This window comes from Boleophthalmus pectinirostris, unplaced genomic scaffold, assembly GCF_026225935.1.
Source record: "Boleophthalmus pectinirostris isolate CB_2022bp ecotype Guang Dong unplaced genomic scaffold, ASM2622593v1 HiC_scaffold_18, whole genome shotgun sequence".
Lineage (NCBI taxonomy): Eukaryota > Metazoa > Chordata > Actinopteri > Gobiiformes > Gobiidae > Boleophthalmus > Boleophthalmus pectinirostris.
The window spans coordinates 21737165-21760768 of NW_026571133.1; the positions used below are offsets into that span (position 1 = coordinate 21737165).

The 23604-nt window shown below is 42.5% G+C and overlaps 1 protein-coding gene across 1 annotated transcript; it reads right to left on the reverse strand.

The window, feature by feature from the left end:
- Window positions 1-19082, reverse strand: shank3b (SH3 and multiple ankyrin repeat domains 3b). Its single transcript, XM_055154055.1, is given in 27 exon segments — window positions 1-561; window positions 563-953; window positions 1474-2758; window positions 3241-3525; window positions 3625-4242; window positions 4407-4500; window positions 4574-4704; window positions 5137-5217; window positions 5310-5442; window positions 5515-5639; window positions 5769-5851; window positions 5943-6018; window positions 6119-6232; window positions 6331-6509; window positions 6579-6801; window positions 6893-6959; window positions 7035-7112; window positions 7318-7434; window positions 7536-7573; window positions 7706-7835; window positions 8910-9061; window positions 9154-9262; window positions 9365-9436; window positions 9517-9720; window positions 10052-10223; window positions 16636-16933; window positions 18942-19082. Coding segments are annotated over 25 exon segments (5157 nt in total). The 5' UTR covers window positions 10220-10223; window positions 16636-16933; window positions 18942-19082; the 3' UTR covers window positions 1-357.
- Between the last annotated feature and the right edge of the window lie 4522 nt (window positions 19083-23604).

Genomic DNA, 23604 nt, shown 5'->3' on the forward strand with positions numbered 1-23604 from the left:
CACAAAAACAAAAATAGTAGTTCCTTCAAGCTGTTTAAGTAGCCTCGTTTTGGAACAGAGGGACACAAAACTCCAAGAGAATGACAACAGTGATAATTGTAAACCTCAGTCCATTCATTTTTTACCTCTTATCCAGTACAGAACTCAATGTTGGCTTTGAACTTAGGTTAGTGTAAAATATATTCACTTGAAAACAATTTGTTATTTGGGGCAGATTTAAAATAATGGTGGTAATAACAATTAGTAGACAATAATTATTTAATCAAGCCTAAAATCCATGTGCTAGTAAAAGAGATAACCTATAGTCTGACCAAGAACAATTTTATGTCACAATTCTAATTGATTAGAGGTTGAGGGTCAAGTTGATCCATCCAGTAGCTGTCGCAGTGCCCTCTCTATGTTGATCCTGTGTCCCAGTCTGGTGACACCCAGCTCCACATAGTCCTCTTTGGTGAGGGCGGGCAAATGGGAACCTTCAATCTCATGGTCTTGGAAGCGCTGACGGTGTTCAGCCAGCCCAACACTCTCCAGCCAATCACCCACATCATATTTATTCCATAAAGTTGAGGGGGCGCTGCCTCCACGGGCGAAGGGCCAACAAGGGGCCACTAAGGACAGGGGAGGGACAGGGAGAGGCATGTGGCGAGGGTGAGGGAGAGCGGGAGCGGGTCCTGGCACTAGCACTCCTCATAACAAAACGAACTTCCTTTGGTTCTGAAGGCAGGCTGAGGCTGGAGGACTTCAGAATGGTGAGGCCCCGGCCTGAGCTCAGGTCTGGCCTCTCTGGACAGGTAGTGGGGGATGTTGCAAGTCCAATGGCTCTTTCAGCAGGTGAAGGAGAGGGTGATGGGCTTCGGCGGGTGACTGGATAGCGGCTGCCTGGTCGCACTGTGTAACTAGCACCGAATCCTCGCTGGGAAATTGTGTGAAGTTCACCTAGACTGGAAAACAACCTGTAACAAATCAAAAATTATCCAATATTATTGTCCATAATATTAGAGCTGCGAGCCATAGCATGCAGATAAATCATTTCACTACAGGAACGCAACAACCTGAGCCTGTGTTTAAGTTGAACACTGTACTTTCACACACAAAAGTGTTTCCATAGGGAATGTTTCCACATGGACATCACTGTCATATGCCAGGTATGGCAGGTACTGTTCATGTGAAAAACATAGTGAATAGATGTGGTGTTCCTGTGGTGTTCATTAATTTAGATGGGGTTTTGTTGTTTTTAGTTGTTAGTATTTTGTGGTGGAGATGTTAGCTTATAACTGTTAGCTATGGCAATATTATAAGACAATTACTAAGGTATAAAACCTACTTTTTGACTGTCCACTCATCTGGAACAAAAGAATATGGTTTACAATTATAATGCATAAACATTTAACAAGTCAAATTTGTACTTGTGTACTATTTGTGGGGGTTAGTCTATTCATTTTTTTTTTTTTTACTAAATGTTAAATGTTCTACCTGGCACCTCCCACTGGTGACCTTCTGCCAGGGTCCAGAGGACTAGGTTCCTCTCCAAGAGAATGACTGTCCTTATTCAGAAGCTGAAGACGATTGGCCAGATCCAGGCCAGATCCAGCTCTTCCACTTAACTCTAGAGCAGACGCCGAGCGACTGGTTAGATCTACAGCCGATCCAGAGCTCTGGCCTCCCAGTGCAGCCGGCCGAACCCCCTCATCTGGATTGAAACCCCTTCGTTCGTCTGCTCTGTCATCAACCCCTCCCCACAGCTTGGACCTCCTCTGAAACAGGTAGCGAGGCTGTCTCCCAGCTCCTCCAGTGGGCGATGAGCACAGGGGTGAGGATGGTGAGGATGCTGCTAAAGGGAGCAATTCACTGTCTGACGACTGTTTCAGCAATGGATCCCGGAGAGAAGAGCGCCCCCTACCAATTGGTGAGCGAAGGCGAGGCTTGAGTCCTGAGGGAGAGGTGGCAGTAGAGGAAGTGTGGGTTGCTGGAGGTGATGATGGAGCCGTGGGAGCAGTGGGTGAGGCTAAAGTGATGGATGGTGGCAGTGAGCTGGGGGATGATGAGTCTTGAAGATGCTCTTCACCATTCTCCTCATCTCCTCGTCTCCCTAAAGAGTCAGGACCCGCCTCTCCAGCACCTCCCTCAGCACCCCGTCGAGGCACAAGTGACAGGGAGGATGGGGGTGGAGGGGCTGAGGAATTGGAAAAGCCAGGGGGTGGGGTTACAAGGCCAATTCGCCGAAGCTCTTCTCTAGTTTCTTCATCACTGGATGACAGAAGAGCAGGCGGAAGAGTCACTGTATATGCCCCACCCTCCTCCTCAGAACTGCCCACTGTGAGGCTCCTACGCCTTTCAATCAATGCAGTGTGACTTTCATTGGCCAGTGCTGCCAAAGGGGAGGGTCTCCAGCGCTCAGGAGAGGGGGCAGCAGGAGACGTAACTCCTCCCTCTGTTTCTGGGCGCTCAACCTGTCCATCAGGGAAAAGGGGTGGGGTAATACGTTTATGTCTTAGTTCAGGACTAGTTTGAGGGGTGGTACGTTTAGTTCTCTGCTCAGGGCTAGTCTGTGGAGTGGTGCGTTTGGAGCGTGGTTCAGGGCTGCTCTGTGGCGTGCTGATAGGGGTGCGTTTGTGTCGGCCTTCTGGGCTGGCGGCAGGAGTGGGAATAGGGGTTGTGGAGGTAGAGGCATGTTTGCCTCTTGGTTCAGGACTTGGTGTTCGGGCAGTTAGAGCTCGTTCTCGCGCAGCAAGAGCAAGGGCTAGTGGAGAAGAGGGATCTAAGGACAAAAAATATTTCAGAATTAATTATACAATACAAATATTTTCTGTTTATGGAAATGTTAAGTGAGAAATCATCACTTAATCATCAGCTTATTTGGGTCTAAATGTTGTGCATAAAAACAGCAGAAACAGGGACTTTGTGTGAACCTCTTGAAAAAGTAGGGACACAACAAGGACAAAAAGTGTTTTACACTAAATCACTTGAATGAGTAATAATAGTAATAATAGTAATAAACTGTAATAAACTGTAATAAAATTTATTCGTATCAGCATTTTCATTTTTAGGCCTAGAATATTAACATGAGAAAAAATAATTTAATAATTTATTTCTGAAAATTATCTATAGAGAAACTTCAGGCTTCACCTGGATAAAGATAAAATTAGACTGTAATTGGATATGGAAGTAAAGAATGTAGTTATGACATCATCACTTAACAGTCCCATACTAAATAAAACAATCTTTTTGTGTCCAACTGACCCAGAGGCTTCCCTGTAAGGGGGTGGAGGAACGTGTGGGGTGTTGGAGATGGGGACAGGACAGGTGCTGGAGGAGGAAGCTCGCCGAGGTCATCCATTGAATGGCTCTGAGTCAGAAGAAGGGGTGGCTGGTTTTCTGACCCTGCCCCTTCCACAGAGAGGAAAAGGGACGATCTCCGACCTTGGACCCGAGCACGTTCAGAGAGAACCTGCTGCTGGTACAATTCAGCCCTGCTGGGACTGCTACTCCCTTCCTGTTTGCCATCATGTTCTTTAACCCCAAGACCTAAATGAAAACAATAAGTGTGATCACATGAAATACAGTATTTTTTAAAGTAAATATGTTTGTTTCAGTACATTTGTAATGCCATAAAGCAATTTTAACCTTGTTCCTCAACAGGAAGTTGCTTTAACAAAGGTGATTTCCTTCTCTGGGGCTTGCTAGGGGGAGCTTGCTGTCCTACATTAGCATAAGGGTTCTCTATTGGTCGTCCACGGCGTCGTTGCAGAGGTGAATGTCCCAGAACAGGACTAGTGCCATGTAGAGACAGTGTGGAGGTGTGCGTCGCAGTGTGAAGGGTGTGTGTGGCTGTGTGTGTGGCTGTGTGCGTGGCTGTGTGCATGGCATGGGGACCAGCAGTGTGTGTCTCAGGCTGGAGTGGTGGAGTGTCCTGCAGAATGATCATGGACCTGGCCTTCCTCTGTCTCTCTGCATGGGCGTGGCTTCTGGCAGGGGAATCACAAAGCTCTGGAAGTCTTGGTTCAGTCCCTGGTTTAAAGCTGGAGCGAGCTAGTCCTTCCCCTCGGGCTGGAGGAGGAGGTGGAAGGAAGGATGGAGGAGGACCAGACTCCAGAATGTAGAGTGAGGACATGGAGGAGGCAGAGGGCGGAGGCGGAGGGGCGGTCTGAGGAGGAGGAGGGATAAAACTATCTGTTAAAGACGAGCTTCGTGGAAAACGGCTCTCGTTGATTAAAGCAGAGATACGGTCATCCTCAGGAGTACCTAGGGACACATAAACCATTTCACATTAATCAAAGTAAAATAAAGTTTACATAGTTGGATCATTCTGTAATATAATCTAATGACTTTTTTTTAAAGAAAAGAGTGACATTGAAGAGCAAAATGAACAAACATGGTAACTGTGTTACATAGCATTTGTGTATTACCAAAGCTCTTGGTTCGGGACATTCCTCTTGGTAAAGGCATGGTGCTCTTCTCTGGCGGAGAAGGGGGAACCAAACCCTGACGTTCAAATAATGACTGAAAGAACACAGAGAATCACTTATTTGTCTTGTACACTTCAGAGTGTAAATCCAGATGTAATAAGCCTTACATTTATTTCAGCCTGAGTGATTCTTCGACTAGTTGGTCTCTGTTTCACTGTAGCTGCCCTAAAGTCGTCTGATGGGCGGGACCTGAGGACAACCTCTTGAGAGCCTCCTGCTAACATCTCATCTAGCTTCTCTGAAAAAAAACAAACAATGGAAGCATTTGAGCTGCAGGTCAGATATTAACAGACAAATGTCACAGACTGGCACAGCTACATGAATCATCACAAGATTTTAAAACACATAATGTTATAAGAAATAAAATTTTTTTTAGAAAATAATTTCTTGGCACGTTTAAAAAACAAGAAAAAAATGTCTCAGAATGACCTGTCTGAAACATGCATCTGTGTTTGTTATTTTAATAGGGCATAATGCATTCAAACATAGATACACCAAACAAAATCATTTATGTCTACATCAAAACCTGTTCACTGACCGTAGCGGCGCCTCCTGGCTGCAGAAAGAGTAAAGGTCAAAGCATAATTGTTTAACTACCACAGAATTAACTTTTTACAATGTACTTGAATACTGACTGGTAACTGTAGTGAAACAAGTGTGTTTGTTTTACCTATCTCTTCTAGGTCAGCAGTCATGGACTTAGATCTGAGGGTCAGTGAGGTGCTGGGGGCCCTTTTAGGAGGAGGTGGAGCTACAACACATCATGAATTAAATTCACATGTAAATAAAATGGAATTACAATTACAACTATTTAAAATAAAATTTACAAAAAAAAAAGTGCACCTTTCTTTCTGATCAGGGTGGATTCAGATTTTCGGGAAACAGAGACAACCTTCATGAGCAGATGGCTTCCTCCCTGACGGATTAGAGAAACCACTTGGCGATGACCCACCTTCACAACATCAGTACCATTTACCTGCACACACACAAAGCATATTGTTTTTGTTTATTACATAATATTACGTTATTTTTGTTCAGTATCTATTACCTCTATTAGAAAATCTCCAGTCCTCAGACCTGCCCTCCAAGCCACCCCTCCTTGATCCACAGACTCCAAATACTGGAGGGCAGGAAATGCTGGGGTAGGTGCAAACTCTTCAATAGGTGTTTCAGCTAAGAGATTCATGAATAATTTATTTCAGCATATTATACATAAACAGTATATTACATGTTTTTAATATAAAAATGTGAAGATTTAAACTACTGAGGTCACCAGTTCTTCACATAGCAGTGCATAATTACCTTTAGCTCCTCGGAGGACAAAGCCAAACCCCTCACTCTCTCGCTTCTGCAATACTGCTGTTTTTTCTTCAATCACATAGTCACTATTAGGCAACAGAAAAAGGCAAAATGATCAGATTTGGGGAGTATGTTCAGAGTCTTCATGGTATTCATCTTTTATATTTGAAGGTTTACCTATAGGAGGTGTAGTTGTCATAGGAACCTACAGTGTAATGTCTAAACAGTCTTTTAGTTCGGTCCTCTCTCGTCTCTGAAATTAAAGAGAAAGAAATCAGTTTGTAGCAATACAAATCTGTATGCTATTTAAATATAAATTAAATATTTTCAAATTAATTCTAATTGATATTTACCCAGTCGGGGATCATATTGTCTCATTTGCACTTCTTCCACGCAATCAGCTGGAAACCAGCCAGTGCGTCCTTTCACAGTTCCTTCCCAAAATCCTCCTTCACCAATAGAAAGCACTGCAAGTCCACAAATATCACTTACTAAGGCTTCAGCTTTTAGACTGGTCATTTACTTAAATTCATTCAGTATCTATTCAGTATCTGGACCATCTGACCTTTGACCCGCTCTCCTCGGTGCAGCTGGATTTCTCCTGCTCCCTGAGGGACATAAGAGCGCGTGGCAATGAAAGTACGCCCCGGTACAGCACTGTACAGGCGCCTCTTCCTCATTTGTGGGGTCAGAGGAGGGGAAGAGGGAGGGCTTGTTGTCTCAGCATGACCACCTCCACTTGGGCTACCCAAAAAGAGATATTTAAAGAGTTGCATATTGTTTAAGCCCCTAATGTGAATACTTGTTATCTACCTGAGTCTGCGTGTATGGCGTCTGAGTGAGTGGGTATGTGCATCATGATGCATCTCCAGACTCTGAAGAGAGGGTCCTGGTGAAGATGCTGGACTTTCTAGAGCATTGTCACTTGCTGAGCGAATCAGTGAACGAGGAGATGACAGGCCATTTCCAGCTGAAGTCCTGGTGCCACCAACTCGGCGGCGCTTAGTGTAGGATGGAGATTCTCTAAAGGGGACTACTTGGACACAAATACATGTGAACATAATCCATGAAAAATATTAAATGTGATCAAATAATTCAGGTTCAGGGGGACTATCACATCGACTCACCAACATCAGAGGGTTTATGGATTTTTATAATTTCGGCCAAATCAAAGTTACCAGCAATGATCGCCACCTTCAAGTAAATATAATATAGTATTATCATATTTATTTCAAATTTTCCCATAATTGAAAAGAAATTTTGTATTACCTGAAATGCTGTCTGGTTATTGTAGTTTTTGACGTCTTTATTGGCTCCCCTGAAGAGAAGGACTCTGGCACAACTGTCCTGTGAAGCCACAGTGACACCATTCAATAAGGAAGTGCTTAATCTTCAGTTAGATTTGTTACTTTTAATAAGGTCAAAAATAAACATAGGGTAGATATAATAACAAACATACATTTGTATGACTATTATTCTGACAAAACAAAAACAAAACAAAAAGCTCTGTAGAGTCCTTTAAGTTCAATCAATTACATAATTGTGATTTTACCTGGTTGTAGAGAGCACAGAGGTGCAGTGCAGTATTTCCTGATGCATTCTGGGAGCCCATGTCAGCTCCGTAAAATAGCAGGTGCTCCAAGTGCTGCACGTTACCATAGCGACACGCCTGTATTCACACACAGGCACCCACACAAGCAGAAAAAAAACACATAATTGTTGAGTTCAAGTAATTTGTCATTATATCATTTATATGTACGTTCTTGTCACCTGGTGAATTTCCTGCCAACCATTTTCATCCGTTATTCCTGAAATCATGAAGGAAGTGGATAACAAACAAAATACATAGCAAATTTTGAACATTACATTTTGTGCTGTTCCTTTTTAAGTGCATGTGAGTCACACATAAACCTTGATTGCTAATGACCAACCCTACCTACCTATGGTGGCATGGTCTTGTAATAGCAGCTCACAGCAGTAGGGGGCACCTCCAACCATGGCAGAGTGGTAGAGAGGAGTAAGGCCTCTGCTGTCTTTGTAATCCGGGGATGCTCCCAGGTCCAGTAATGTCTAAAGAAAACATTGAAAGTTATTATTTCATCCATTATATTCCTGTAGCAACAAGGTTAGATTAAATTGTGTAGATGGATATTTAATCACATATTGCACTACAATTATTATGGCTTGTCATACAGCCACTGTAAACAGTATTGGACACATAAACTGACGTAAAATGTTCACCAGCTATTCATACTTACAACATAGTAATCTACACATGCAAAAATGGTCTGCCATAAATATCCGTAAATGATGTTATCTGCAATAATGCCCATGAAAAATGTGTTGGGAACATCAATAGAAAATTATATAAAAGTTTAATAGTAAAAGCTTCAAGACTAATCACATGCAATGCAAAACACAGGTTTTGATTAAGATAAATTGAGTGCTTGGAATGTGCTACAGCTTGATTTTCTTTGACCAGCCCCACATCATGATGTTCCCAACTCCAAAATTCATATTATGGATGATGTAGTTTTGATGATGCACAGTGCCTTAGCCCAATTAAGAACACTTTTTTTTTTGTCTCAATTAATTCAAACTATAGCCAGTATTTCACAGTTTTGAGAAAATAAAAAAAAAATAATAATAAAAGAACTTCAAGATGTTTTTTTCACCCAAAGTGCAGCTGTGCATATTGGGTGTGCGTAAGTGCAGAAGTAGTACTCTGTGTTTGCCTCCTGGTCATTCTATGATGTTGTGCTCGTGAACTACTCCTGATATTATTTTCTCTTTTGTGTGAAATTGTGCAAAGAGCACCTGACCATGATCATTTCTGTGGTGAAATTATTTCAGTCCCACTTCCAGATTATAGGGTCAGCTGCACACTGGATCATTCTGAAGTTTAGAAATCCTTCTGTGATAGATGATTGGCTTTCATGCTTTCAGTACTTTGCATGCATTCTTTGCATATGCTGATTACTTAAGTTGTTACTAATAAAGTTTACTAGTGAAATTTCATGTCATGCATCTTTGGAAGTATATGGAGAAAAAAATGTGACCTGTCCAATACCATTTGCAGCCACTACACAGTCATTCTTCCTTGTCAAAAGTGATCAATCATGATGCAGTAGATGATTTTCTTACAGTAAGAGCAGCACTGTTTCTGCAGAGGACAGCCCGATGCAGTGCTGTGATGCCATCTCTGGTCCTAAAGTCCAAATGAGCCCCTCCACTTCGAAGAACTTTTATAAGGTCACAACTCTCTTCCAGTTGGACAGCCAAAGTCAGTGGGCACTCTACGAAAACAGATTGATATGATGATTTATACACAGTCCTATTTGTGCTCATACATTTAAAATGGAAACAGATTAGTCATCTTATTTATTACCTCCGCTGTCAGAGTCATGGAAATTGGGATCAAGGCCTTTTTCCAACCATTTGCAAACCTTGTCCACATTCTTCTGGTGTACATGTTCCATAAACCTCTTTAGGTTGGCCTGAATAGTTATTGAATCATTATAACACTGTTTGTATCTAACCTTTTTTCAAATGCTATTATCATTAGAAAATTTGAGATTGTATTGTATTGGTTTCTTTACCTTGGTGTGCAATTTTGCCAGCTGTTTGTCATCAACATAGCTCTGAGTATAAACTCTTCTCTTATAGCGAAACTGTAAAAGACAACAAAAGGTTTAATATCAACATTCACCAGGACTAGCCAGAGTCCCATGACATTATAGCAGGGCTGTACCTCCAGGTATGGGATGGGTGTGATGGGAGGCAGAGGATACTCCTTCAGCAGCCTCTCTTCGTCCAGAAACTTTCCTGCTCTGCCGTTGAACGCCGGCTGGAAGAGACCATAGTTCAAAACATCCGACAGAGACTGAGTCAAGGTCACCAGAACCCTCTGCTTACTGGTCCAAACTGGCAACTCTGGGTCCAACCGCAAACATTTCTGAGAGACAAAGACAGGAAACATACATAGATGGACAGGGAGGATACACAGACAGCCCTCCAGTGGCCTACTTTAACAGTCAATTGTCCCAGCTTGTGCTGTGTGTAGTAGAGTGGGCACCCCATGTTGTTTCACTGACACAGAATGAATAGGACTTGTGGGAATTTAAAACAATACCACTCAAGTGTGAGTAGTGATATACTTTATGTTCAGTATGGTGAGTATGTTAAAAGTATTTGAACTTTCTAGGCCACTGTACAACCCCAATGCCTCATGACACTAGTAAAAACACAGCGCAGTGGTGTTGGCCTCTTAGCAGGACGTGTGTTACCGTCTGCTGCAGATCCGGGATGCCAATGCGGACAACAATGCTGTTTCCAGGGGGACTATCCTCCCCGTCGTCGTCCCTGGCAACAGCAGAGCCTGTTGGGTTGCCGTTAGTAACCGCCTGTTGCCGCGGGCGATCATGTTTGGTGTCAGCAGCCGGACTCAGAGGCATGTGGCTGAAACATAAATACATTTACTATGAACAGACTGTAGCAAATTTATGGTTTTAACAATGGATTAAACGGTTTAAAGAAGTGCACAAAAAAAGAGGATAATATTAACAGGATAATATTGACTTCTTGCTCAAAATTTATCTTCATAGTGGTATTTCCCCCTAGCAGGTATTTACAGTGTTCGTATTGTCAAAAAATGACTATGTAACACTTTTGCAGTGGTAAGGGGGGAAGGGGAAACCAGTAGGCCTGTAGCCCTTTAGTCGCTCAGTTGATGAATTGGTCGATGGAGTCTTAGTGGACCAAAATATGTATTTGTCGACTAATTATTTTATTTAGATTATATATATGGGAAATATAACTAGTAAGTCAGTGAGTTTGCAGATGTTGTGGCATTTCTTGTAGTTTTATGTAAAAAGGCCAATTAAATAAATTCAGTCTGTCTTTATATAAATACATTTTTTCTTAGTACTTTTTCTGCATATATTGCTGCTTTTGCATGAACTCCTATGCAGTTGTGAGTGCAGTTTGGGTCATATACAAAGAGATACTTAATAGTTTTGAGAGCTTTTGCTGCTTCTCCTTTTAAGTCGATTAATCGATTGGCAAGACATATCTTTAGTCAACCAATACTTTCTTTAGTCAACTGCAGGCCTAGAAAACATGTTTTCTGAGCACTCAAGCCTCAAATGCATGCTCTAATGTGGACAAATCAATAAAAATACACCTCTGGGCATGTTAATGACAAGGGAACAGTGTTTAAACATGGTGAAAAGCTCATAAAAGCAGATTTTACATATAAGCCACTTTCTAGTGGACAGTTACTATGTAGTATCTTTTCCTGACCATGACATACACCTTTTCCTCAGCTAATAATAGTTAGAGATGTGTCATTACATCCTGTTATTCACCAAAGTCTGATGTGATTGTTCTAAAGTTGAACTTCCACTCCTATCTGTAATAAACGAGAGTGCAACTTCTAGCATTATTTTAAATTCAAAAAGCCACTTTATTGTGTCACTGATGGTATTAATCATTGCTGTGTCTAATTGGTAGTTGATTAGCTTTTAGTCCAATAAAGCGATCATGATACAAGTCAAAATTTAATGACTGCTTGTGTTACAGCTGAGGATAAAAGAAAGAGGATGATGAGCTGTGAGTTGTCATAGAAACTGCAGTAGCGGGGAATCCTGTGCTAACCTCACTGTGTCAGTCTGTGTGTCTGTGTGTTTGTGCGTGTCTGTGTGTGTGTGGAAGTGAGTGTTAAAAAAAGCACTGATCTACATGCTCGCTGTTACCATGGAAACACAGCTGAACACTTTTCAACGAACCCGTTTTAAAGTACCGCCATACACAACATACTTGCTGACTACTGTAACAGGTAACACTACAGTAGTTCTATGTGCTGGTGACCACAATGTGCTCAACTTGAGGCCTCAGACCAGGTCAACCTGAGTCAGGGCAGCAAGCCTGATGTTAAGGGAGTATTTGGAGCGATCTATCCACAGAGCTGTTCTCTGTCACAGGAGAGGGGGCAGGGAATTAGGGAGGCTATGTTGATTCATCTGTGTTTTTATGTTATTATAGATAATGTATAATATAATTGTAAATGTCTTTAACCAGGCTCTGATATCACATATCACATATATTTAAACAGTTGTCATTTTTCCAAATCCTTGATTTTTTATGTTTTGTGAGTTTGTGATTAATGCCAATTGTGCATCATGTTCCACTTTACTTCTGTGTCCATTCCACAATTTAAAAGAAATTTAAAGGGTCTACTTACAGACCTTTACATGGTCAACCAACAGACAGGTATTTTAAACTGTTGGAAAGATAAAAGAGGAAGGTCAGAGGTAATTAATTTGCCTGTGTTGGCACCTATCACTGTTTTTCTACCACTGGGGTTACAGTAATTTTCCTCACAATTCAATATCTCTCTCAAGACATGGATCACAATATTGATATGATTTCTAAAAGAACCAAAAATCATATTTTCTCTAATATTTTGATGGTAATGTCAACTAACTAAAATTATGATAATTACTCAAATTCTTCTGTGTTTAAATATAGCAGGGTTAAGCCTTTAACATCATATTGAACAATATGATACTTGAACTCCTCCACTTGAGGCAGGGACTCTCCACCCACCCGGAGAGGGCAAGCCACTTTTTTCCGGTCGAGAACCATGGCCTCGGATTTGGAGGAGCTGATCTTCATCCCAGCCACTTCACACTCGGCTGCAAACCGCCCCAGTGCACACTGCAGGTCCTGGTTCGATGAAGCCAACAGGACAACATCATCTGCAAACAGCAGAGATGAGATCCTGTGGTCCCCAAACCGGACCCCCTCCGGCCCCTGACTGCGCCTAGAAATTCTGTCCATAAAAACAATGAACAGAACCGGTGACAAAGGGCAGCCCTGGCGGAGTCCAACATGCACCGGGAACAGGTCTGACTTACTGCCGGCAATGCGAACACAGCTCCTGCTCCGGGCATACAGGGACCGGACAGCCCTTAGCAAAGGGCCCCGGACCCCATACTCCCGGAGCACCCCCCACAGGACACCACGAGGGACACGGTCGAATGCCTCCAGATCCACAAAGCACATGTGGACTGGTTGGGCAAACTCCATGAACCCTCAAGCACCCGATGGAGAGTGTAGAGCTGGTCCAGTGTTCCCCGGCCAGGACAAAAACCACACTGCTCCTCCTGAATCCGAGGTTCGACTATCGTACAGATTCTCCTCTCCAGTACCCTGGAATAGACCTTACCGGGAAGGCTGAGGAGTGTGATTCCCCTATAATTGGAACACACCCTCCGGAGAAACGTGTTAACCAACCAACGAGCAGAGACCTGTCAACCAAGACAGGCCCACAACATCCAGAGACTTCAGGTACTCAGGACAGATCTCATCCACCCCCGGAGCCTTGCCACCAAGGAGCTTGCCAACCACCTCAGTGACTTCAGCCAGGGTGATGGACGAGTCCGCCTCTGGGTCCCCAGTCTCTGCTTCCTCCTCGGAAGACGTGACAGTGGGATTGAGGAGATCCTCAAAGTATTCCTTCCACCGTCCGACAACGTCCCCAGTCGAGGTCAGCAGCTCTCCCCCCGCACTGTAAACAGTTTTGGTGAAGGACTGCTTCCCCCTCCTGAGGCGCCGGACGGTTTGCCAGAATCACTTTGAGGCCGTCCGATAGTCCTTCTCCATGGCCTCCCTGAACTCCTTCCAGCTCTGAGTTTTTGTCTCTGCGACCACACGAACTGCCGCACGCTTGGCCCGTCGGTACTCATCAGCTGCCTCAGGAGTCCCACGAGCCAACAAGGCCCGATAGGACTCCTTCTTCAGCTTGACGGCATCCCTTACTTCCGGCGTCCACCACCGGATTCAGGGATTGCCGCCACGACAGGCACCACAGACCTTATGCCCACAGCTACGAGCGACCGCATTGACAATGGAGGTGGAGAACAGAGCCCACTTGGACTCCATGTCTCCAACCTCCCCCGGGATCTGGGAGAAGCTCTCCCGGAGGTGCGAGTTGAAAATCCTGCTGACAGAGGGCTCCGCCAGACGTTCCCAACAGACCCTCACTACACGCTTGGGTCTGCCAGGTCCTTCTGGCTTCCTCCTCTGCCAGCGGATCCAACTCACAACCAGGTGGTGATCGGTTGACAGCTCTGCCCCTTTCTTCACCCAAGTGTCCAAGACACGCGGCCGGAGGTCAGATGACACGACTACAAAGTCGATCATCGACCTTCGGCCTAGGGTATCCTGGTGCCACGTGCACTGATGGACGCCCTTGTGCTCGAACTTGGTGTTTGTTATGGACAAACTGTGACTAGCACAGAAGGCCAATAACAGAACACCGCTCGGGTTCAGATCAGGGAGGTCGTTCCTCCCAATCATCCCTCTCCAGGTGTCACTGGCGTTGCCCACGTGGGCGTTGAAGTCCCCCAGGAGAACAACGGCTAAGCTAAGTCGAAAGGCGAAGCTCTTGATTTACCGGTCAGTCTACGTTCCTACCCTCACCTATGGTCATGAGCTCTGGGTAATGACCGAAAGGACAAGATCACGGATACAAGCGGCCGAAATGAGTTTCTTCCGTAGGGTGGCTGGGCGCTCCCTTAGAGATAGGGTGAGGAGCTCAGTCACACGGGAGGAGCTCGGAGTAGAGCCGCTGCTCCTCCACATTGAGAGGAGCCAGTTGAGGTGGCTCGGGCATCTGTTCCGGATGCCTCCTGGGTGCCTCCCTCGGGAGGTGTTCTGGGCATGTCCCACCGGGAGGAGGCCCCGGGGAAGACCCAGGACACGCTGGAGGGACTATGTCTCTCGGCTGGCCTGGGAATGCCTCGGGGTCCCCCCGGACGAGCTGGAGGAAGTGTGTGTGGAAAGGGAGGTCTGGGAGTCCCTGCTTAGACTGTTGCCTCAGTGACCCGGCCCCGGATAAGCGGAAGAAAATGGATGGATGGATGAACAATATGATATTATATTGAATTGTTGCACATGACTTTTTTGGGTTATCAGCACCATAATATCTTGAATTGTGAGTAAGCAATAGTTGCATAAATATTCAATGCATAGAAGCAAATTAAAGTTTATTCTTCTAATTAAGAGCTTGTTTAAATTAATTTAATGGCAAAATATTAAATGCAAAAAAATTCAATTGACCTGCCCTACAAAATCTTTGAGTTCACGGTCATATAAAATGTCTTTCAATGATGACACAGGTGAGGATTTCCAGATCAGCTGGGATGAAAATGAATAAGACCAATTTATGCAGAAAAACTCCAGTATTACAATATGCAAAGTGTATTCATGCTCACTAAAGTGACTCAGTCTTGCTCAGACAAACAACACATGCTTTGTGCAATCTGGTTCAACTGGTCCTTTCAGAATTTATAATGCAAATATGTTTCTACAAAAGAAAGAAAATATACAGAGGTATATTAGGTTATTTTCTAGGGGATTTAAGGACTCCATAAAAACAGAGTAATTGCAATATTTCACATTTTTAAAAAATGTGGTCTATCCGTTTTTTGTTTTTGTTTTTTTTCCATTAGATTAACCTTCAGAATGGATCCCAAAACCAAACCAGCGCCATGACAGCTGCTCAAAGAGAGGGGATGTGCGTTGTGTACAGATATAGTTAAACCCTGTCACAAAGTTTACAGACAATTACAGATTCAAAGACAAATCCCCCTAACAGCTTGTTGCAGAAACAGGATTGAATGTACCTTTACCACTGACAAATCATTCTTCATCTAAAACTAAAGATACAACCACTCTAAACTGCCAAACATAATGTTCCAGTTGATAACACAAAGTTTTCTTGGTACACTAGAACACAAAAGAAACTGCCATCATTGGCGTGGTGAATAAATTAATATATTTATAGATAAAGTCCAGACAATATCCTCCCACGCCTCATATTTAAGGATGTTAAATTGACATTATAGCTTTCACTCACTCGTCCTGCTGAGTCACTAAACCTACACCAGTTCAGCTGATTACTTAACTATTGAAACTGTTTTCCAAACTTATTATCGGTCCTGCAAGGACACAAGTCTTTTTGTCATCTTTTTTTTGTGTGTCTTTTTTGGCACTACAGACTGCTCTGAATGGTGCCAGTTTCGCACATCTTGAAGCATCTCTGCTCTTAGTAGTCAAAGCACATTTAGTCAGAGAAATGCCTTGTCTCTTGATAATGTCTGCACGTATAAAATGGCTCTTCAGTTAATTTTCAATGGGAGCAAAAGGAACTGTTGTGTTGCTCCCTGCAGTTGTTTTCTCTGCAGAGGGTTTGTTATGTAATGTCTCCACAGGTCTGTATTCAAGCGATTGGATCAGGACACTGCCTGATGGAAGCTACTACAATGCTCTCTCTCTAAATGCTAAATAATATTTTTCCAATTCTGCAGGAGTCTCCCTGAGTAGTTAAGTTCAGCTAGTGGTGGTCAGTACTAATTTCCTGTTTTTGTCTCAAACAAAGCCCACACAAGCTTTTCTTGCTTTTGATCTCAGTTACAACAGCATTAAAAAAATAATACATTTTATTATATATATATATATATATATATACACACACACACACATATACATATACACACACAGAGACACACACACACACACTTTTTGCCTTTTACATAATTCAGACAGACTTCTAATGCTTCTTGATTGCGAGAATACTGGCTGTCACCAGCTGACAATAATCACAGAGTGTGCGATTTGTCAAAAAGAAAAATCAGCTTCACATCCTCAAGTGTTATCCCTGGTCTGTGCCGTTTTGTGTAAATGTGAGAGAACAGTACGGTTAATTTTTTATGAAATTGACATTGCATTGAAATTACATTAAATACTACTTCTTTATTTTTACAGAGTACTTGAAAATATTTTTGAACAATAGAGAAGGACTTACCTATTTTCAGCAGTCCCATTAAACTTGTCCAGCTGTTTTTTAATTATCTGTTATGCTTCAAATCGTCGTGGTTTCAGGTTTAGTGTTGGCCCGGGCTTTGGATGAAACTTTGGCTTTGGTACAAGGAGGAAGTCTGGATCTTGCTTTAGAGAGGAGCAGGACACTGTGACTTTTTCACATTTATAAAGTCTGAAGGTGCAAATGTGGGACTTTTCGTAGTTCTTGGTTCTGGTGTTGCAGTGCAGTGGTGAAGTGAGGGGTCTCGGAGTTTGAGATTGGGGAAACCGCCCTGCCCATCCTGTAGAAAGGGAAGGTTGAGAGGAAGACAGTGGGAGGAAGGCAGTGGTGGGTGGTAGTCAGAGAAGAAGTACGTGAAGGGGGAGAAGAGAAGAAGAGACAAATCTTAAATGAATTCTGGTGCAGAGAAGACAGATTATGGTTCATGCTGTTAAATTCAGAATCAGGTCAACGCCAATTATGAGATGTCCAGACACAGTTTCCCTTTTTATCCCTTTTTATAAATGTATGATATCCAATGGAATCATCAGTCCAAAGAGTGACAATGTATAGGGTTTAAACAAGGACACCAGAGAGATATTAGATGTTTTTCATTTCAACAATTATAGCGATTAAAGGTTTTTACAATGGCTGGCTGCTCACAGTAATGAATATTACCATATTGTCATATGTTAATAACCAACTGGTAACTTTCTTGGTGTATTATTCACCGATAGTCAGTATGGTGGTTACCAGATGGTCGCCTACTAACAGAGATCAGCATGGTATCCAGGTGGCGCATGTGGGTCTACAAACCCAAAATGTTTCCATAGAAACTCTGATTGTTGGACATATTGATGTTTTTTTTTTTTTTTTTTTTTTTTTTTTTTTGAACATAGAACCTCCTACTTCCTGTTGCTCACACTTCCTGTTTCCCGTCTGGGTTGCCAAGGAAATGTATGTTTGGCAGGAAAAATCTGAGAAGCTGAACATTACCGATAACACAAACACAATGGAGACACAAATGCGCCCTGAGCACAACAGGTTTGGTGTATGTCTTTAATCAGCTGTTCGACACTATGTTGGGCACTATTCTCAGAAGGCCTTTATATACTTCTGCTATATATTTCATGCATGTCAGTACCTGGAGTTATTGGTTTTGTATCAAAGAGAAAATAAAACATGATCAAAACAGAATAATAGCAAATCCCTATAAACAAGATAAAGTTTTGCATCATCTAAGATTCCAGATGAAAATGTACACACTCTGCATATTAAGTTTGGGATTTATCATAACCATACAATGAGGGACTTTAGGGATTTAGATCATCCAAGCCAGCTTGTATGGTAATACTGAATGTAAATGGTATCCCTCTGGACCTGATGTATCTGTCAGCATAACCAGTGCCATAGAGCAGTTGTCAGCATTTGCTTTCATCTCTAGATCTTTACATGTTATTAGCAGTGCATAACAGTGAGGTTTTGCAGATCAGATTCCCACTGATAGAGTTGACTGTGAGGTGTGAATAGAATAGATGTACTTTGTGTGTGTCCTGATAATGTAGCTCTCGTGGCCATTACCATGGAAACCGATGGCAGAAGCTGTTCTCGGACACACACATTTTGTCTTGTCAAGTTTCTCACTTCACTGAGAATCTAAAATCTAAGGGGAATCAAATGCCTTCTCTCAGTCTTATCCAGCATAAGGCAACATGGGAGTGTGCTCTACCTTTTTGTGCACTTGATTCACTTCCAAGTATGTATATAGGAATGCTAATGAGACCCAAACCACATCCAATTATCCGAAGAAAAATTAAGACAAGTCAGAATCAAGCTGAGAATCACAAATCAGGGCCTTCCAAAAACATCCACTTCCTGTTTTTGAAGTGTTGGACTTTTCTGCAGGGGGCAGATTATCATTTGAGATAGAAAGTCTGAGACTACAGCCTACACACTTACATAACACGCACACAGAGGATGGTAAAGTGCTGCTGGAGGGAAACTGAAACAGGAAATAACGCCAACCCAGGGAGAGAGAGGAAAAGCAAGAGGGGGTAGACAAGGAAGAAGACATTAAGATCGGAGGAAACTGGTGGATATAAGAAAAAAAGGACAGGGATTACTTTAGGATCAATACAAGTCTGTTGGAGGCAAAAATGGGATCAAGGAGGCAGACTCAAGAGGTACAAGTAATAACAACATTGTCAAAGTTACTGTCAGACACATAAACCCAAGTGCATGCATGTAGCTCCTTTTCTAACACCAATACAGTATACAGACAGAATAGATTGAAAATCGCAGACACTCACCCAGAAAATCAGCAACTCCCCTCCATTATAAGGCGAAGCAAAAGATGACTGAGTTAGGAGGAAAAAGAAGGGGTGAAAGAGAAGGAGAGATGACTTGATGGAGAGGGGGAGAAGAAACAGAAGAGGTGTATCTGCAGACAGAGGGAATGAGCGACAGAGAGAGGATGAGTGGAAGGCTGCTTGGTTCAGCCCACACACTGTAGCATGACACACACTGCTGTGTGTGTGTGCGTGTGCACAACAGAATGCGCACGTAGTCTCCCACTCCAATGCGTGGGTTAGAAAACACACCTCTCTCTCGATGGCTTCGCGAGAGAGAGGGGTAAGCAGCAGCGTGGGAGTGGAGGAGCGGCCCGACATCGCCATGGCAACCATGCACTAGCAAAAGTCACTACCATCATCAATGACAGGGTCTTCTGCTGCCTGTGCAATGCACTTAGTTTACATATTTTTAACAGATGTGTGTTTTGGAGCATTACAATATCACATATCTCCCAGAGACGAAAAGGAAAAGACATGGCAAGTGGATGGGTTTTGCATGTTTTCACGTCACATATAAGTAGCAGATTCATTATTGATCAAAATATTAACATTCAAATGTTAATACTATGTATTGTATATGTATTATGTATTTTAGTTTGACAGTTGCTCTGAGGATGAAATCCACTATCTAGCAATAGAGAAACATTAAGGACACTTCCACCTTCCCATTCACATTTCTGCAGTATACATCCGATCTAGTTTTCAAGATCCAGAATTCCATTCACAATTTACTGAATGCTCTTAAGCTGGAGATATGTCCAGTTTGGAATTGGGTGAGCAAGAAAGGAGAATCACAATATCTTTCCTCATACTGATACTGAATTTTTGATTCAATTGCATTTTTTTACCTTATGGAAAGAAATTCAGTCTTAATTTAAAACTTTGAACTTTTAACACTTTGAATTTGAATCACTGTTACAAAGCCCCGGCTTTTGCTGACTGAGGATTGGCTAATCATTGAGGAAAGTCATACCGGCTTGTCAAAGCCTGATCTCAGCTTCAACTACAACTTTAAGATTACATACAATAATTTAAAGATATGTCTACATTTCCCTGTATCATGTAAAATCTACATTAATCCAATTAATTACCATTCATTTTCTGTTGTAGCTATCAAATTATATGTGCCAAGGGTGCAAAGAATAATTACTTAAGTCATGTTTTACTTTTTTTTTTATTAAAAACTCTAAATCTACATACATCACTACAAAACATTCATAGCAAAACACTCAAAACTTAGGCTTCAATGCTTCCTTTTAATATCAGATCCATGTATGCTCCAGTGACCAAACTCTCCTCAGAAACTCCTAGCTGCTCCATCAGACTGTGGGCAACCTTAAAATCAGAACACACATAATTTTTACAGTGTCAAATAAAACCATTTATGTGAAGTAGAATTATGTAATCTCACCTGTTGTCCCTCTTCAACAGTCTGCTCTGGACGCATCACCACCTAAGAACACAACACACACATTTGGGAACATAAAACAGCCTGAATGTGTCTCATTTTCCTAGTTATTTAGCATTTATAATATTTTTGCACCTGATTTTGTATTTCTTGCTGCCCTTTGGTCTTCTTGGTAATTCTCACATAATACTTGACAAATATTGCTGCTGCACCATGGTAGAACAAATCTTTCAGATATCATTAGTTATTCATTTCATTCTGTGGTTCTTAGCATATTGGAAATCAATAGTCAGTGTTACCAATATGTAAGACTTCGTCACACAGAGACTGATTTTAGGAGTTTAGTTTTAGTGTGTGGTTTTTAAATTGCATCGTTTTACCTAGCGCTCCCCAGCTTGTTGTCATAGCAAAGGGAAGGAGAGCTGGGGCAAGGGCCCAGCGGAGCAAGGGCCCAGCGGAGCAAGGGCCCAGCGGAGCAAGGGCCCAGCGGAGCAAGGACCCAGCGGAGCAAGGGCCCAGCGGAGCAAGGGCCCAGCGGAGCAAGGGCCCAGCAGAGCAAGGGCCCAGCAGAGCAAGGGCCCAGCGGAGCAAGGGCCCAGCGGAGCAATGGCCAATCGGTTCGAGGGCCACAGGCGGCGGCGTGGGGAGTATGGACGCATATGTAAAGGTGGAAGTGCGGAGATGGGCAACATGAGGACGCAGACATGACAGACGACCAGGTCCGGCAGGCATTTAGAGCAGGCGGAAAGGCAGAGGACGATCATGGGCAGCCCCCACGCTGTTGAGATCTCTGTAGAGCACCACAGCGCACACTGGAAGCGGCAGGGCAAGCTCCCTGCCCCTGTGTGAGCAATATTTTGTACATAACCGATAGTGGTGCTCAAAGCAGCTTATGGATGCCAGATCGGTCTGCTGTGGTTGGGAGTGCTACCCCAATATTTTGTCTCATAGGAGAGTGTGGCTGTGTGTGTGCATGTATTTATGCCACTAACGTCAACGTGTGCATATTTTGGGTTTAATATATTGTACAAACTCATTCCAACCTTTGAAATGTGCATTTCACAGGAAATGTTGGTCCTATCACTACAAAATAAAAACTGTAGTGACCTTGACACCCTGCCCTTTATGCCAGAAGTCATGTCTAAGTTTTTAAGTTAAGAAGATCAAATAGAAAATCAAAATCAATCAATATGGGGGAAAAAATTTGTGATTCTTTTTTCCCCTCATATCACCCAGCACTACTAGAATATATTCTAGTTTCCTATTCAGTATTTCAAGAGACACTAGAGAAATAACTTTACAAAACTAACAGAAAACCAGTTAACCCAGAAGTTAGCATAATAGAGAGAACAAAGTGCTGAGCCCAATCTGCTTACCTCCAGCTCCATGTAATGCCCAAGGCCCTCCACAGTATCCAGATGGATTCGGGTCTGACCAACAAGAAAGAGAAGTCTCTCCTTTCGCACCTCACCTTTCACGCCAAGAGCATCTGAAAGTACTGTCTACATCAACACACAAATATTGTCATGAGCGTATTACTTTAAACCAACAATACGATCATGAAAGTGTGGAGTTTTTACCCTGAGGGAAGACGGCTCGGTGGTCGGGCTGATGGAGTAACGTGAGAGTTTGGGTCCATCAGAGTCAGGACGCTCATAAAATATCAATTGTCCTGTCCCATCCTTTAACAAAAAACAAACATTAGTGGCTTAATTTACATATTGGCAGCGTGTGTATACAAGAGTGTACCATAAAGTCTCGGAGCTTTAATCGTCCTTGGCCGCAGTTGAAGAAGGTGTCATGCTGGCGGATGATGGCGCCCTGGGACTGACTGAGCTGGGCAGCCCTCTCTGCAAACTGCCCATGATCGCTCACAATGGCTTTAATTTCCACGTTTGAAGGCATGGTTCATATCTCTATTGTCAAAGCAGACAGTAAAAGTGAATAGTTGCTGTTATTCTGTTTGCATGTGCATAGGTAAATATTACAGCGAAAATATTCAGAATGAATAGTAGTACTTAAGGAATGTATAAGAGGATGCTAACAAGACAGCCAAACAATGCAGCCAAACGACTACTATTTTCTGATATTATCTATGTCTAAATACACAGGGAACATGCCCTCTGATTATAATTTGACAAAAGATGATGAAAAAAACAGGAGTTAAAGGAGTTTGTTTTTTACCGCGAAACGCTCGAGTGGATGACTTCTTCTGCTGGAGGGCTGTGACAAAAATGTGTGTACTGCCATCTAGAGTTTTACAGACATTGTACACGCCATACTTCATGGTACACACACGAGATTTGTGGAAGCAAGTGTTAAGCTCTTTTGACAAAAGAAAAAAGAACAAGGAAATGACCTGGCCTAAATGTTGGCCTTGTTTAATTCACTACTTTTATATTCTCTGTTAAAGCCAACTTAAAGGTGCACTGTAACTTTTCTGGTGAGAGTCAGTGCCTCCAGATCCATAGTAGATACTGATTTGCCTGTGATGTTCCACACCTTATTGCATTAAAATATGTATTAAATTACAGATGTTTTTGCCAAAATATACACTGAAAACATGCATTCTTACTGTGAGTAGGCACAGATCTGTGGAGATGTATTTAAAAAAAAAAAAAAAATTAAAAATATGTATTGAATAAATACAAGGTAAGTTGGAGTGAACACACTAGGTCCCACTGGCCAAACTTGGCCTTCCAGGTGGTCTAATTTGAGATCAGATTTTCTAGGAATTTAGCCTATGTTAATTCAATTTTGCACCGAAAAGACTGACAGGAAATGAAAATGAGCCAGTACCAGACAAGCCTACAATGAAGAAGAAAAGACATTTGAACTAAACAACAAATATAATAGCCCATAATATATCAACACATATTTGACATATGTAATACATTTATAAAAGAATAAAAGAGTGAAAAAGTAAGTAAAAGTGAGTATGTGTTGAGTTTGTATGTTGAGTATGGTTTGAGTTTATTTTTCAGCTATGGCAGCAGCAGATATCCATTGTGGTGACATAGCCTAATTACATTTAGCCACAGTGATGTGTGGAGCTGCCTGGCATTACAAGGCAGTATCAGTGAGGGAGTCAGACACAGGACAGAGGCACGGACAAACAAACAGGAGAAAGCTCAGGTCAGAATATATTGGAGTTTTTACATGGACGATAACACATATTTGTGACTGGATCTCAGCAGACTACACAGTGTGAAC